Source organism: Ipomoea triloba, chromosome 1, assembly GCF_003576645.1.
Source record: "Ipomoea triloba cultivar NCNSP0323 chromosome 1, ASM357664v1".
NCBI classification, from domain to species: Eukaryota; Viridiplantae; Streptophyta; class Magnoliopsida; order Solanales; family Convolvulaceae; genus Ipomoea; species Ipomoea triloba.
Window position 1 is genome coordinate 23094082 of NC_044916.1, and position 17392 is coordinate 23111473.

The 17392-nt window shown below is 37.3% G+C and overlaps 1 protein-coding gene across 3 annotated transcripts; it reads left to right on the forward strand.

Annotated features, from left to right (window-relative positions):
• Nucleotides 1-970: 970 nt before the first annotated feature.
• On the forward strand, nucleotides 971-15042 carry LOC116023491. Of its 3 annotated transcripts, XM_031264495.1 has the most exons (11): nucleotides 971-1760; nucleotides 1982-2073; nucleotides 2430-2532; nucleotides 2760-3025; nucleotides 3290-3421; nucleotides 3665-3787; nucleotides 4238-4276; nucleotides 6998-7102; nucleotides 7202-7419; nucleotides 8466-8622; nucleotides 14647-15042. In XM_031264495.1, the coding sequence occupies exons 1-11, from the start codon at nucleotides 1538-1540 to the stop codon at nucleotides 14863-14865; spliced, it is 1677 nt and encodes a 558-aa protein (XP_031120355.1). In that variant the 5' UTR covers nucleotides 971-1537; the 3' UTR covers nucleotides 14866-15042. The 3 variants fall into 3 exon arrangements, with proteins under 3 accessions (XP_031120355.1, XP_031120359.1, XP_031120365.1); XM_031264499.1 differs by lacking the exon at nucleotides 4238-4276 and having other exon boundaries at nucleotides 6971-7102; XM_031264505.1 differs by lacking the exon at nucleotides 4238-4276 and having other exon boundaries at nucleotides 972-1760.
• The last annotated feature ends 2350 nt before the right edge of the window (nucleotides 15043-17392 follow it).

The window sequence follows — 17392 nt, forward strand, 5'->3', positions numbered from 1 at the left end:
CTAGATTGGATACACCTCTCATAGTTAAGTTTTAACAACTCATCAACTGTCATTAATATCGCATTAAGAAAACTTAATTTATTTTAATATTAAAATGGTTAGAACATGATTATTATTTTAAATTATAACTATCTACAATAATACTTAAATACCCAATATAGTTATCGACTATAATGATTTTACTCAATTTAGTCCAAAATGACTTTTTGTGCTCAATTTAGTCCTCGACTTTGATTGTTTTACACAATTTACTCCTTTGTTAAAATTATGTTACTTGACTATTATAAATAGGATCGTAATAGTGATTTCTCATCCTTCATCCCATTTGGGATGATTCCTTCTTCTTCCCCTTATTAAGATCCATGCAGAAATGTAAATTTTCGTACCCAAATCAAGTTCAACCCTAAATAAATAAATTAGAGTAAATAATAAATATTTGGGTATAGAGATTTACATTCTGTGTGGATCTTAATATGGGGAAGAAGAAGGAATCATCCAAAATGGGACGAAAGATGAAAAATTACTATTAGGACCCTATTTCTAATCGTCAACTAACATAATTTTTAATAAAGGACTAAATTGTGTAAAATCATCAAAGTCAAGCACTAAATTGAGTACAAAAAATTATTTAGGACTAAATTGAGTAAAATCACTATAATCGATGATTATATTGAGTATTAACTCATAGTTATATCTACTACTACTTTTATCACAAGATTGAAAATAGTTATTCCGTATCTTTATTTTTTATTAATTAATTCTCATATTTTAAAATAATATTAATTAATTAATTATTTAGTTGTTATATTGGACATTAATTTAATCTAGGTATTATAACCAGTATATAAAACGAAATAAAAATTTTTGGTGAAAATAGGAAGTAATAATATGGATATGTGAAAATCATAAAACTCGAATGGCAAGAACGAAATAACATAAAAGGAGTCGTCCATTTAAGAAATGTGTTTGAAGTTTGTGTTCTCAGCCTCTGAATCTGCAAAGTGCGAAGTGGGAAAAACGCGAAGACGGGTAGGAAGGATTGTGATTTGTGAGTTCCTTGAAGAAATGGCATGTTTCCCGTTTGAACTTCTCCAAAGGGTCCCCTCCTTTTTCCCCTTCTGTCTTCACGCCAATCCCTCTTTTCTCTGACCCCTCAAAAAGCATAAAGAAAAAGCAAAGGAGGAGAGGAAGAAGGAGACAATCCCACTCCCAAACCCACCCTCTCTCTCTCTCGCTCATTTTCATCATTCCAAAAAATCCTTCTTTGTTTACATTATCTTCTTTCCCGTTTGCTCACTTGTATGAAACAATTGCCAAGATTCGAACTGGAAAGATCCTTGAAATCTTCAACATCTAACCCATTCTTCCAAATCTTTACTTTTTCCCCTCGAATCCTGTATATTCAATTCATTCTTTCTCCTTTTTCTTTTCCTCATAAACCCTTTTCCTTGTCTGTTCCCATTCTTTTCTAATACAGGCGCATATATAGAGTCAGAAACACAGTATGCGGGTCTGTTATTGGATGGGGTGAGTTGAGATGGGTGGCGTAGGAAGAGTGGAGGTGATTGGTAGCAAAGGGTGTTCTAAGCTGTTTGTGGATATTTCTTCTTCATTCAGAGGGCTACAACCTCATTCTTTAGACCCACCATTGCCCATGAGCCCAGCTTCCTCTAACACTGTAGTAACAGAATCGAGGGTCGCAGCTCGATCCGTTGGCCCACTTTCTGGGCTTGTCATCTGTGTCACTGGATTATCAAAAGGTATTCTATTGCCTGCTTTCTTGTATCAGGATAAAATTCACTATTGTACTTTGTGTCTGATGGGTTATGATTGGATCATGGCACTTGTTTGGTTTTGCAATTTTGTGCTTCTTTGGTATACAGTATTACAGTTTGGAGGTATAATGTGCACTTTTTTTTTGTTGTAATTTGATTAAATGGTTTATTGATGATATGATTTTGCTTTGATGTTTGGTTGGCAGAAGCCAGGATGCAAGTGATGGAAGCAACAGAGAGGTTGGGTGGTCAATACAGCCCACATTTGCATCCACAGTGTACCCATTTGGTGGTTCAAATATCCTTTCTTTCCTCAATTTTTCACTTTCCCCTTTTCTAACTGTGAACTTGATTACCCATTTTGATTACACTATTAAATGATAAATATTTCCCCCTTTTTCTGGTTATCTTCTTTTGCGTAGTATACTGTGTCTTATTTTTTTAATAATCTTTTCATGGAATGGTGATTTAAGTACAAATGATGGGCAATCATCAACAATGAGGGCATGAAATGGTGGAAAGAAATTGCTAATTAGCTATCATTTTTTATATAGTATATTTTTTCACTTAGCTGGTTTCCTCCTCCTGTCCAAACTGATTATATAGTTAACATCTTTAGTGCTTGTACTTGTATGCTTCCTTAATGTCTTTTACAGCTTTTGTGGCCGCAAATTTGAGCATGCCCTGAAACATGGATCCAAAATTGGTCTTTTGATTGTTACACTGGGTTGGTTTGTTGATAGTGTGAGAAATAATGGTAATAAGTTCTATCTTTCATACATAGTTCTATTTCTAGTATATGATGAATACACTTCTTATTCCATCCCGTTCTTTAGCTTGTTGGTACCATTTTGGTTCAATTGGCCACTGAAATAACTAAATCCCTATTGCATTTTTTCTGCAGTGATAATGATGATGTCCTTTTAAGCTTTACTATTTCTGCCATTATTTGATGAACATTTTTGTTGCTGTTGTTTGCTGCAGTTAGGTTGAGTGAATCACTTTATAGTGTCAAAGTTGCCGGAGAAGGTGTCTCTTTGGATGTTTTCAACCGAATTGGTCAGAAAGATGACACTCAGACTTCTTGTCTTCCCAAGGGAGCACTTGAACATCACAAAAAATCCAACATGATTGAAGAGCCACAACAGAATGTTTCAGAAAGAGAATATATGAAAAGAACTACAGGCTCTCCTTTGTCTGGTCATTCATTTTATGTAGATGTTGGTGTGTCTGATGAGCTGCGTAGGAAGGTATACCTGGGTTGTATGATGATTAGAAATTATGGTTCATCATCTAGATTTGTTTTAGGATTTAAAGTTTTAACATCCATCCTTTTATGCTAGTTTGATTCTAGATGCGTTTTTATACAAATGCCAATGTGTTAAAAGTTATTCCAAAGCCTGCAAATTGATGTTATATAAAGCTGAATGCCTCTAACTTAGTTACTTAGATCAATTAAATTTATTAGAGCTGCAATTGAGTGCTTCTCTCAGGCAATTTGTTGCTACCCTTAGGTTGTTGAGGCTGCTTCTGCCCAAGGTGCTACTTTGGTGGATCAATGGTTTGTTGGTTGTGGTGCCAGTCACATAGTGTGTGAGGGAAATTCTATTCGGAAATATCTTGGTCATTCTACAAATATTGTTACAGTAAGTGCTTTTGCTATATGAATGTTTAAGAGCCTAAATAGATTCCTTGATATGTATTCAATGGAGTTTTAAGTATAAATATTTGAGGTATTGGTAATCTATGTCTTCCCAAAATACATCTCATCTTCTTTACGAAAAATTTACCAGCTCTGTATAGTAATGCAACAATGACTGGCAGTGGCATCCTCCTGTTTCATTTTCTCCATCTAATATGATCTGCAACTTATCTCTTTCATGTCTCAGCCATTATGGGTTCTGAAGACTGTGAAGGAAAAGCAACTGCAAAGACTTGTTCACATATCTGCTGATCTAGCTAAGCAAACAGGGATAATGATTGATAGTATTCAATCTGGCATTTATAGAGAGGTGTGTGTGCTTTACTCATTCTCTCTTACTCTTCCTTTGTCATCATTTTTTATGAAGATTTCCCGACACTTGTTGCCTTGCCATTTCAAAAGAATGCATGTCAGATATGTAAACAGTACTTTAAGATGCATATGAAAAGCTTTGAAAGACATCCTTTTGGTGGGGCATGCCCATGGGTCAGTTTTGGTGGTCTGTTACCTATTATTGAACACAGACTGTTAGTGAAAATCTGTTAGTTTCTCACTTGTCAAAAAGTGATCGCATTGTCACATAAGCAATCGTGATTGAGGGGATTGCACTCTGCTTCATTGCGAGCAACACAAAAAGTGTAACCCTAAGTGCGCATTTGAATATTAAGCAAGGTCAACACAGTCAACAGATGAAATTGAGGGTTCAAAATACCTTATCTCAGCTCCAAATCGCTTATTACTCCCTTTTTTGGGTTGGCAGGGGAAGAAGATGATAATAATACCGTCTCAACCCTTCCTAGTTAAGCATACTTCTCTCACATGCTCCTCTCCCTGGGAGGGTTTTTTTTTTTTTTTTTTTTTTTTTTTAAATCCTTTTTCTTTTTCTAAAAGTAAATTTAAATTAATTAGTACTCTGGATATTTAATTTGTGTTTAATTAATTAGTTTGGGCAGTAGGCAGTGGGGCTCTCCAGACTCCAGGAAATGGTTTTATTTTATTATATTTTAAATGAAACCTTAATTAATTGATGTATTCAGTATGATGCTTGTGTTAAGATAAATATTAATGATTGATGAATGATGGAATATTATGAAAATATGATTATATTAATTTTTATTATGTTAATTGTAGAATTTTGGATGCTTGTCAAAGGCTGTTTCATCTCTTAATGATGTAATATGCTTGTATTGTTATATAATGGTGTCAATTATAAATAGAAATTGCATTATAAATTATTTATATATCATTCTAGATTATGAAATTTAATTTTGCCACTTTGCATTGCTTTGTATACAGAAGTGACACTTCGCTTTGTGCTTTAAAGTGATGCGGAGCTTTGTTGCTTTGGTACACTTTTCACATTACAAAACATTGGTTGGTTTTATTAAGTTCGAAAGTGCTTGGTTTAGTTTGCACTGTTTTAAGATGAACATGCGATTTGAGTGATTTACAATAACTGCCTGTTTTCTTACCAATTTAATTTAGACTAACCATCATGCTTTTCGATTGCCCATAAAAGTTATGTTTAAAAAATACATGAAAGTTGAAGAAATGGTAGAATATTAATGACCTCAAAGTGAGTGAGAGAGAAAGAGAGATAGGAGTGCCAGAAATAGATCAGCAAGAGAGACATTCTGGTTGGGAACAGAATTAGTAATTTGGGTTTTAGGCAGCAATTTATAGTTGGCAAAAAAGTTATGAATATCAAGTTTGATATTGCAATGTATTGAATTGTTCTTGAATCTGTGAGTTGTTAAGGTTCAATTTGGATCAGTTCAGTTCCAATCCACAGGTTATTGGTTCTGTTAGGCGCCTCTACTTCTTGGAACCCTAGTTATCGACTTTTGGAGTAGTCTTGGCTGTAGCTGTCTGAGCTAAAGGTGCCTTATAGGATAAGATTTTGCATATCACAATTAGTATACTAAAAATGGTCAATTAGATGACTAATACTAATTGATGTGTACTGCTTGGCATGCACTTGATACAACCTTGCTGGAAACTGCCAAACTGGGATTAAGATATTCATATGCTCAAGAGAGATTCTACTTTTAGACTTGCAAATGACAAATTTCTAGACAGAAGTAGTTTATAATTTGACATTATAGTTTCTCTTCTTTTGATGAACTATATAACATCTATTGCTAATGATGGTATCAAGCTAGACAGGTAGGGAAGCAAAGAGAAAGTAGCAGATGGGCAATTACTCAAAGGTAGGATGGAACTTTAAATTGAAAGTTGGGATATCTAGACTTCCAGAGAGTTGCCATTGGAAAGAAATAAAGCAGCAAAGATAATGTGTGAAAAATATTAGACATGCCACTTTCTTTAGAACCTATATTAAACAAAGGTGTGCAAGGCATCCCTGTACACTAGGTCAATTGTGCTGCCCTGCTGTCTTAACATTTCTGCATGTACTTGTTGGGGGTGGTTACTTAGCATGCCTCTTGCTTGATCGTTTAAAAATCCTATGGTGGTTGAGTAATAAGTGCAAGCATGGTTGAATTGCTTGGTTTATAGATATCAAAAGCCAGTTTTATTTAATTATTATATTTGGTGAATTTATCCAAAGTTTCTTAACTGGCTTTCAACATAGCCGTAATGATTTCTTTGAGGCAAAATGGCAATAAAACAACCATATTAAAAGGTCTATGTGGTGGTGCAAATGACACTTTCTGTTTCCCTTTACCCTCTCTCCCACGCCCTTACATGTAAATGAAGAGAAGAATTAATTGTGTCTCCCATATTGTGCTCAGTACGAAACTTCAAAAACTAGGATCAAAATGTTTCTAATGTCTAATCATCCATATATTAAGTTGGTTATCTTTTAATTATAAAGCTTCTAGCAAGCAGAGTGAAAAGGAGAAAGAGCTCTTGATTCTTCAATCTTGGTTTTGTGCATTGCAAATGACACTTTCTGTTTCCCTTTACCCTCTCTCCCACACCCTTACATGTAAATGAAGAGAAAAATTAATTGTGGCACCCATATTGTGCTCAGAACAAAACTTCAAAAACTAGGATAAAATGTTTCTAATGTCTAATCATCCATACATTAAGTTGGTTATCTTTTAATTATTAAAGCTTTGGCAAGCAGAGTGAAAAGGAGAAAGAGAAAGCTTTTAGCTTGATTCTTCAGTCTTGGTTTTCTGCATTGTATACTGGATCTTGTAAAGCAAAGTGAAAGTAAATAGGTGCTTTTTAACTTTGGGTAGTAATGAATTTACTATGATTTGTTTTTTCTTTTTGATCAGTAATTTTGTAGTGGTAGTTTAATGTAGTTCAGAAGTGTAGTAGAGTTTTTGTTCACAGCACTGAGTGGCTTTTCTGCTTGAATCTGCCATGCAGCAAGAATCTCAATGGGTTTTATGTTAGCCTCTAAATGTTCTATGCTTGTTCTGCATTCTTTGGCTAATAGCACTTCATCTTGAGTTCTGTGTTTTCCATATTTTCCTTAACAAATTTTGGATGTTGAGAATCCCTTTTTAATTGCCTTCAGGAAATAAATGAGGTTGTTGTTCTGCAGGATGATGCACCAAATTCTATGTCTAGAATAAGTCATGAAGAGAGGCAAAAGATCGTAAACCTGGCTAAAGATGGAGTAAGGAAGAGACGGGGTAAACGTATGCAGGTAGAGATTACATATTCGCATCCAAGATGGTTTTGTAGTTTTTAACATGATTCATCTGCATGAAATTGGATATATTCGTTGTATCTATTTCAATTGCAGACATGTCAAACCCCAATGCGTCCAATAACACCAAGTAGCCTTTTGGATTCCATCTGCTGGTCAATTTCTGAGCCAACTTCAACTGCCTCTATTTATATGGACTCTTCTAGCGTTGAAGATGCTAACCTGCAAAACACATCTGTCTTCTATGACGCTAAGGAGGATGGGAAGGAATCTGAATTTTCATTTGTGAACTTATCCCGACCACTTAAGGAAAGGTTAGGTTACGTATAAGATATGAGAAGTTATTTCTGCTAGTGTAACTTGTCTTTTATAACTACAGTTGTGTATGTATCTGTCATCTTTCCATTCTACTTCACTCGATGAAACTTTAGGCCTCAACATCTAGTTATTTCTTTCAGTAAAAGAAATTACTTGAGGGGAACTAAACAAGCCATAAACAAATTGTCTTTATGATATTTAAACTGAAGTTCTGTTTCTTGAGTGGGGAATATTGAAACTTTCTTGAATCAACCTGCCCTTTCTTGATTTTTGCAGAATAGACAGATTTAATTGTTCATCATCTGTTTCAGTTCCTTTTTCTGAGTTGGTCATGGGTTATTAATTGTTAATTGTATTTTTGTGAGCATTTCTTCAAATATTTCTTGTTTTTATAGTATGAACGTTAAACATGGCATTCGGACTATAGTTGCTATAACATTTTAAACTATTGAAAACTTCTAAAATAAATTTGACGTTCAAGATGTAAAAATCTTGAATTAATGAGTAACAGTGGCCTATGTATTGAAATATAGATTGATGGGGATGATTAAATATGGAAAGTAACAGCTAAAGGTGAATAAATGATTAAATTGACTTGTTTAGATAGGAATGCCAACTGATCCTAAATGGTATAATGGTATGTATGCATGTATTGGTGTGTGTGTATACAGTTCCTTTGGGATTGTTAAGAGTCCTATATTGATAAAATAAGAAAGAACATATAGGTTTATAAGGCTATGGGTTAGACTAGCTAATTGATTGGATTCAGTCTTTCAGTGTGGTTTGGCCCATATGCATTATAGCCCAGTTGAGTAACCCTAGCCCAATCTTAGATTATAACAGGGATATTGATGGTATAATGTATAACTAAATTCATCATTATTTATAAATGGTAGTACAAATATCATCCTTTGTGATTCTTCTAGTTTTTGGTTCAGTGAAAAATTAAGTAATGGTTACTGGGTTTTATGGCATTTATATGAAGCAGATCTAGCATTCATCTACTGATTTCGTCTTAATGTTCGTTCATGTTCAAATGCAGTGAGAAATCAGAGCTGGTACTGAAGAGCCACTTTCTTACCATACTGTTTCCAGTTGACCGGTTTTCAGAAATGGGCCCTTGCTCAAGAACATATTTCAGTGATAATAATGGCTTTAAGTGTCTGCAGGTCTTGGATTATATATATGCCTTTTACCAGGTAATTCATGCTATTCCCCCACTACTCATTTTAAAATGAAATGCTTCTGATTTGTGGACCCAAACCATAACACCCCCGGCCTTCCCCCTTGATACGCACCCAAAAGAATGGATAGTGTATTCACGCAGAAAAAGGAAGGATGGAAATTAGGCAAATCAGAATAAACAAGGAAGGCTTAACTCATGGGATTTGACAAAATAAATCAGGGGGCAATCATCTCAACAATCATCTCCTTTCTATAATTATTTATTTCCTGCACTATAAATTAGAATGTCTAGATGAGAGTAAGGCATCGAATCCGTTACCATTAGTCTTTTAGCTCTAAGTAGCTGGGCAAGAGCCTAATACTCTTGTTGGGGAAGTCTTGTGATTTCCTATTTCTCCCTTTCAATCAATAAAACACCCCTCCTTGTTCTTTTCTCTAACAAATTGGTCTGACCTGCCACTGAATGACGACCACAAGGATAGAGAATCGAATGGAGACGTTAGAGAAGAACCAGGAGACATTACAAACGAACCAAGAGGTGATCCGTGCTGAATTAGCCACTTTGAACGATCAAATGGCTAAGATTTCTGACCTCCTCGCTCTCTCCCTCCAAAGCAAAGGGCACGGCGATGCCAGTGCATCATCAATAGCAGTCCCAACAGAAGATTCAACTCCCCCATCCGTTCCAAGAGTGGATTCCAATCCGTCATCAGAACGCCGGTCTCAACCAGACAACACTATCCTTCCTACAGGTAAACTAGAACTTCCTACCTTTGATGGTGTAGACCCGATTGGATGGTTGGCCAGAGTTGAGCAATACTTTGCCATACACCACACCCGGGAAGATCTGAAGGTTCCGATAGCCTTTATCAGTATGCAAGGACCAGCACTGCATTGGCTCGGGTGGCTACAACAGCAAAATCCTACTCTAACATGGTCCCAGTTTACTCATGACCTGTTAGAAGAGTTTGGTGAAGACCTACCTGGTCCGCTGTTTGAGCAGCTTGCGGCTCTTCGTCAGATGGGCACGGTTGATGAGTATATCGCTAGGTTTCGTACTCGAATTGCTCAAACCACAGGACTTGCGACTCACATTCAACTGGGACTTTTTCTCAATGGATTGAAACCGGCGATTCGGGTGCGACTGCGACCGAATGACGTGACAGACCTATGAACTACAATGCGGGTGGCTCGCGCAGTGGAACGCGAGATTGACTTTGTTTCTACTGGTCGATTCCCTGGCCGCGGTGGGAACGAGGAAGAACGATCGCATCTGAAGGGTTCTGCAAATACTTGGTCCAAAGGTTATGGGACCAAGCCCAAGCCCAAGCCCACGTCGGCCCACTCCCAATACTTTACTAATACCCAGATATCTCCTTCTGAGTTACAACCTTCCATCCATAAAACACAAACTTCTGGTTCCATACGCAGCTCCGGCTCAACAGCATCATCGGCTCCGACACGACGCTACTCGAACAAAGACTATTTGGACATGAGAGCGAAAGGGCTTTGTTTCCGCTGTCAACAGCCCTATAGCCCATTACATGTCTGCCCAAATAAGTCCCTCAGGATGTTAATCGTAGGTGAAGATGAAGACTGTGGAGGTGAAATCAATGAAGGTGATGGCGATCAATTCTTGGATGGAGACCCGCCAACAGAAGTTGCACATTTGTCTTTGTTAGACCTTCCATTAACTGCCATGGGAGGAATTGATGGTCCTAAAACAATGAAATTTCGAGGCCAAATTGCAGGACTTGATATTCTAATCATGGTGGACAGTGGAGCAAGTCATAATTTCATCTCTCGCCAGTTGACCGCCGTTCTGCAGCACCCACTGGAACCAACCACTACCTTTGGAGTCCGACTGGGGGATGGTCGTCGGGCTGAATCAGACGGTAAATACTCCCAACTACGTGTTGATTTGGGCCCCATTGCAATGCCGATCGATTGTTTTGCGTTTCCCTTGGGTGGAGTAGACTTGATTCTGGGCATAGCTTGGCTAGAGACATTGGGAGATGTTAAGGCAAATTGGGCTAAGTTGACAATGGAATTTACCATTGGCGATATACCGGTTCAATTGGTTGGCGACCCATCTCTGGCTCGACTCCCTATTTCCCTCAGCTCATTGGATAAAATTGAAGACACTGCGTATTGCTGGTTGTTGTGGGAGCTCTCTCTGTCACCAAATATTTAGGCTACCAGTGAAATTTCTGCAGTCCAAAAATCTCAATTGACGGAACGACTACAGCAGCACCAACATATTTTTGGGGAACCCAAAGGCTTACCGCCTTTCCGAGCGAATGACCACCGGATTACCTTGCAAACAGGTTCTTCTCCAGTAAGTGTTAAACCTTACCGTTATGGCCATAATCAGAAAAATGAAATTGAAAGATTGGTGGGTGACATGCTCACTGCGGGGATCATCCAGCCCAGCTCATCCCCGTTTTCAAGCCCTGTTTTATTAGTCAAAAAAAAAAAGATGGGAGTTGGCGATTCTGTGTCGACTATCGCGAACTCAACAAAGTCACTATGCCAGATAAATACCCCATCCCAGTTATACAGGAGATGCTGGATGAGTTGTATGGTGCGCGATATTTTTCCAAAATTGATCTTCGCTCCGGGTATCATCAGATTCGGGTGGCTTCTAGTGATGTGGCTAAAACAGCGTTTCGTACACACTCCGGGCACTACGAGTTCCTGGTCATGCCATTTGGCCTAACTAATGCACCAGCCACCTTTCAGGCTATTATGAATGACATCTTCCGGGCATGTCTCTAAAAATTCGTACTGGTTTTCTTTGATGATATCCTTGTGTATAGTTTGACTTGGGAGGACCATCTGCAACACTTAGAAGTGGTCTTGGGGACTCTGCAAGTTCACCAATTGAAAGCTAATGGGAAAAAATGTCAATTCGGCCAAACTGCTGTTGAATACTTAGGCCATGTTGTTTCTCAATTTGGGGTAGCAATGGATCCATCTCAAGTCTCCAGTATTATCCGTTGGCCTGTTCCAAAATCTATCAAGGCTGTTCGGGGTTTCTTAGGCCTCACAGGATATTACCGCAGATTCATTAAAGACTATGGGAAGATAGCACAACCTCTTAAGACCCTTTTAAAAAAGGAAACGGGGACAAATTTGCTTGGCCCGTTGACGCGCATAATGCTTTTGAGGCACTCAAGACAGCGGTGACAAATTCTCCAGTATTGGTCACGCCAGATTTTTCAAGACCATTCATCATCGAATGTGATGCTTCGGGAGTCGGGATTGGCGCAGTATTACACCAAGGACAACGGCCTATAGCTTATTTTAGCAAGGGGCTCTCAGGTCAGACATTGGCTAAATCTACTTATGAAAAAGAACTAATGGCCCTAGTTTTGGCAATTCAACACTAGAGACCGTATCTCGTAGGGCGTCGATTTACAGTGCGGACGGATCATCGTAGCCTCCGCCACTTGTTACAACAACGCATCACCACACCATCTCAACAAAATTGGGTGGCCAAGCTCATGGGCTATGACTTCGAAGTAGAGTACAAGCCCGGGAGGGTAAATAATGTAGCTGATGCCTTGTCTCGGCAAAATGAAGAGTTTTCACTATCAGCTATCTCATTGCCCATTTGGATCGATTGGACAGAATTGGCTACCACCATCTCTACTGACCCAGAACTGAGCTCTATTGTTCAAGCACTACGTCATGACCCAGGCAGCCGACCTCCTTTTCAACTGCTTCAAGGGTGCTTATATTATAAAGGACGCATTGTTCTACCAGCAACGTCCTCTTGGATCCCGCGGCTATTGGAGGAATTTCATTCTACACCAGTAGGAGGACATTCCGGGGCTTATCGCACTTATCGTAGGCTTGCTGCCAGTATTTACTGGAAAGGAATGATGAAGCACACTCAACAATTCGTAGCAGAATGCCTAGTGTGTCAAAAGAATAAATATGACACATTGGCGCCAGCTGGTCTACTCCAACCTCTTCCTATACCAACGGCTGTTTGGGAAGACATCGCAATGGATTTTATTACTGGCCTTCCACGTTCCTACGGGTTCGATTGTATATGGGTGGTCATAGACCGTTTCACCAAATATACCCATTTTATAGGGCTGAAACACCCCTTCACTGCCAAGTCTCTTGCTGGAATTTTTGCAAAGGAGATAGTTCGCTTACATGGAGTACCAAGGTCAATAGTAAGTGATCGTGACTCAATTTTTCTGAGTATTTTTTGGACAGAATTTTTTGACAAATGGGCACCAGGTTGCGTATGAGCACTGCCTACCACCCTCAAACGGACGGGCAGTCCGAAGTCCTGAATCGGTGCCTGGAGCAGTACTTGCGGTGTATGACTTCTGAACAACCGAAGCAATGGGGACGTTTCCTCCATTGGGCGGAATACTGGTACAACACTTCATTTCAAAGTGCTGCTGGAATTACCCCATTTTAGGTTGTCTATGGACGTGTCCCGCCTACTTTGAAGCAGTCTTTACCGGGAGAATTCAAAGTTGAGGCAGTTGCCGAAGAACACAATGATAGGAATGAAATGTTGCGGCAGCTGCGCTACCATTTGGAGAACGCTCAGAATAAGATGGCCAAAGCTGCAAATACCAAACGCCGTGAGCTCCAATTTTCTGAAGGGGACAAAGTTTTGTTGAAGCTTCGACCGCATCGTCAATCTACAATCCACCATCGCATTAACCAAAAGTTGGCTCCCAGGTTCTACGGACCATTTACAATTCTCCAAAAATATAGTGCAGTTTCCTACAAGTTAGCTCTGCCTGATACTGCAAAAGTTCACCCAATTTTTCATGTGTCACAACCCCGTAGGGTTACAGGAAATCATACTGCAGTCACCGATCTCCCTAAAGACATGGCAGTTACCGAACCAGGTTTTGACCCTCAAGACATCTTGAATGCTCGCCAACAGAATGGGGTGCATCAAGTCTTGGTGAAATGGGAAGGCCGCCCTGAAGAAGAAGCTACTTGGATAGACGTGTCTGACTTCAAGGGTCAGTTTCCCCACTCCAACCTTGGGGACAAGGTTGTTTCTTTGGAGGGTGGCAATGATACGCACCCAAAAGAATGGATAGTGTATTCACGCAGAAAAAGGAAGGATGGAAATTAGGCAAATCAAAATAAACAAGGAAGGCTTAACTCATGGGATTTGACAAAATAAATCAGGGGGCAATCATCTCAACAATCATCTCCTTTCTATAATTATTTATTTCCTGCACTATAAATTAGAATGTCTAGATGAGAGTAAGGCATCGAATCTGTTACCATTAGTCTTTTAGCTCTAAGTAGCTGGGCAAGAGCCTAATACTCTTGTTGGGGAAGTCTTGTGATTTCCTATTTCTCCCTTTCAATCAATAAAACACCCCTCCTTGTTCTTTTCTCTAACACCCCTCCCCACCACCCACAAAAACAAAAACAGGAAGCAAAAAAGAGGGAAACTTTTTTGAAAATATAAGAGAGAATATATGGGTTTATAAGGTCATGAGTTAGACTAGTAATTGATTGGATTCAGTCTTTTAGTGTGATATAGCTCAGTCGCCCATGATTATAACATGGTATCAGAGCCTACCTGACTCCCCCCTCCCCGCCTCGGGGTTAAATCTAAAGACCCATGCTGGAAATGCTAAATTATTGCATAACATATATATATATATTTCCTCATAGCCTAGGCGACTAGGCGGTCAGTGGCACCTTGCCTTGAAAGTCCGCCTTAACAACAATGATTATAACAATCATCATAATGGCCTAAGGGAATATGGGCATATTCTTTGGGCAACTTCTATAAACCAATTTCAAAATTGTGCAAGGTGAAACTTTGGCCTAATAAATGGTGGTGGCTGAAATCACTTGCTTGCAAAATGTAGAAATATGGATATATTGTAGTTCTTGCCAGTGGTTTTGGTTCATTCTCCATATCATTGTTTGCTTTATAAGGAGCCTTGCAAGTTTAGGCTTTTGTTCTTGGAGATGGCTGATTTTGCTATGCAATATAACGATGAGTCAATGAATATCATTTGCCTGCACAGGAAAACATGTCTATTCAAGAAATCGAGGTAGCCATTCACACCGACTCCAGATACGCTGATAGGCTGCGTGCTGTATATTGCAGCCGCGAAACCACAGAACGTGGCTATGCGGAATTCAAAAGGATCGAGTTTATGGGTAGCCGAAAGAGCTTCGAAATGTTGAAGCGAGTTTCTGGGGATAATAGTAGCAATGTGTATGAGTTGCTGATTAGAGCTTGAAGGCAATACAGAAAACTAAATCACTTCTTTGGTTTCATTATGAGTGTCTTCTTGAAAAAAAAAAGTTGTAAATATTTGCTAACATAAAGAAAAGTTTTCATCGTGTTTATCCTTTTACATGCAATCTGTACAATTATATTTGTTTTCTAATTGGAACACAACCATTGTTGTTATTGATAGCTGTTTCTTGTGTAACAAATCATATTAACTGATTGAAGTTGACAGAAAATTAGTGGCAGTCTGGCTTGTCTTGGCGGTTAAAGTTAAACAAGTTACATACTACCTCCGTCCCAAAATGGTTGTCTGGTTCGTTTAACGAGACTTGACTGAAGTAATTTTTAATTCAATTTTACATATTACTACGTATTAAGTTTAGCATTAATATATAAAATTTATATGTTTAGAAACTACATTAAAAGTACTATTAAACACGAAAATTAAATTTAAAAATAATAAAAAATTATTAAAGAAAATAAGCAAAAAAGGAAGAGTTGGTTTGACCAATGAATAGTAAATAGGACAGGTAAAATGGGACAGAAGGAGTATATGATTTACCAATCATTATCTTGGATATATGGGTAAATACATGTTCATTTTTTCTTTTAATAATTTCTTTGCATTGTTGGATGAGAGAGATAATAAGTTGGAGGAGAGAGGAGAGAAGAAAGAAAAAATTTACAGGAAGAATAATGGTTTTTTTTTTTTTTTTGGTAGGGTCTAAGAGGAAAGGAAAAATAAAATTACAGTGCGCCTGTTGCATACCAAGTGCGACCAATGGGGTCTTTTTTATTTTTATTTTTTTATTTTTCTCTCCCCAACCATGTTACGTGACTTACAAAAATTGGGCAAAAGATCCCACTCTTAAAGATGCTCTTAGTATATTGTGAGTTTAATTTGTGAATTACGTAATTTTTTTAGCATTACTTTGATTATACTACAAAAATAAACCTATACTTTGATTAATGTCCTTAGGATAATGAAAGATCTTATTAAATTAATGAACCAAAATGCATAATTTTGAATCTATACAAATTGTTAAATAAACATGTGATATACTATAAATGAATTTGTAGTATAGATTAAAAATGAATTTAAAGTATATAAAATATGGTCCTTGGGGTTTGTCTTTGCATATGATTTACCTTGAATGTCCTTTTGTTAAATATAATGCATAGTAATTAATTGGTATATGCATTTAAATAATTTTATATGCTCTTTATACAAATAAGTGTAGGAACTTTTATTTTTTTAGTACTATCGACTCTATTACAACCTATATGACATCGCATATGAAAAAGTCACTTCGTGCAACTAGATCACCAGATCATTGGCAGGAATGTTGATTCTTGTGTGAATTAATTAGCAACTCATGGAGTTATTATATTAGGGATAAGTGTAAGTAATAACTTTGTTTAGAAGAGTTCAATTTTGAACATTCCAAATGAGGTATAAATAATAGATCAGAGGTCATGCCAAAATTTAGAAGATATATTAAAAGAAAAGTTCTTTAAAAACATATCAAAAAGTCTTGATTTAGAAGAAAATAAGAGACTCTACCAAAGAACAGAAAAAGCATCAGCCACAAGATAAAGTACTTCAATTCAAAGGACTTCTAATTGCAAAGACAAATATTCATCGTACTTATTAGAAAAGAGTTGTTGAGTACAAACAATAGGACGGATTGGTATGAAAAATCTTGAAAACTTTTATCTCATTGTTAAATGAAAGAGTGGCAATGAGAAACATTTTAATAAGTTTAAATATTGAATGAGCTGAACTTATTCAAATTCCTTGTTAGAAAAGGAAACCTAAGTAGCATAGAGATGGTTGATGAGAACACAAATGAACTAATCATCACATACCCAATAAACACATTTGATTTCTCTCAAAGTTCTAAAAATACTGTTCCATCTAGTACTTAGCTCTCCAAAACTAAAGTATAAGGACTATTGCATACCCAATGAACACCTTTGATCTCTCTCAAAGTTCTAAAAACACAATAATTATTCCATCTAGTACTTAAGACTCTAAAGCTAAAGTATAAGGGATTATTGCATACCCTATAGACACTTTTCATATCTCTCAAAGTTCTAAAAATGCAATTATATATTCCATCTAGTACTTAGCACTCAAAGCTAAAGTATAAGCACTTTAGCTTTAGAGTGCCGAGTACTAGATTGGATTTGATCTTCTGACCTCTAGGTTAGAGAGTTTAACTTTTAACTATTAATTAGAAACGTTTAGTTCATGTTATATATTGCGTAACCATAGAATGTGAATGATAAAATGTTGTATATCTTTGTTTAGTTTAAGGGAATGAGAGATCTCCAAACATGATTTATTGTCACGTCTATGAGAATCCCATTTAAAAAAAAAACAAAAATTATGTGAGATTTTCAAAAAATATTATATTACCTAAAAACATTCTTTCCACGAAACTCTCCCTAAAAGATTAATTTGTATTCTTTTTCCTAGTCTAAGTTTTGTTTAATGGAATCTTACCATTAGAACCTTAAATGAATCCCAA

Excerpts from the sequence above, each read along its gene's own strand:
- LOC116023491 (XM_031264495.1), top strand. The coding sequence starts at position 1,538 with ATGGGTGGCGTAGGAAGAGTGGAGGTGATTGGTAGCAAAGGGTGTTCT. Across the intron at positions 2,074-2,429 it reads GTACCCATTTGGTGGTTCAA|AGCTTTTGTGGCCGCAAATT; the intron begins ATATCCTTTCTT and ends AATGTCTTTTAC. Across the intron at positions 2,533-2,759 it reads TGATAGTGTGAGAAATAATG|TTAGGTTGAGTGAATCACTT; the intron begins GTAATAAGTTCT and ends TGTTTGCTGCAG.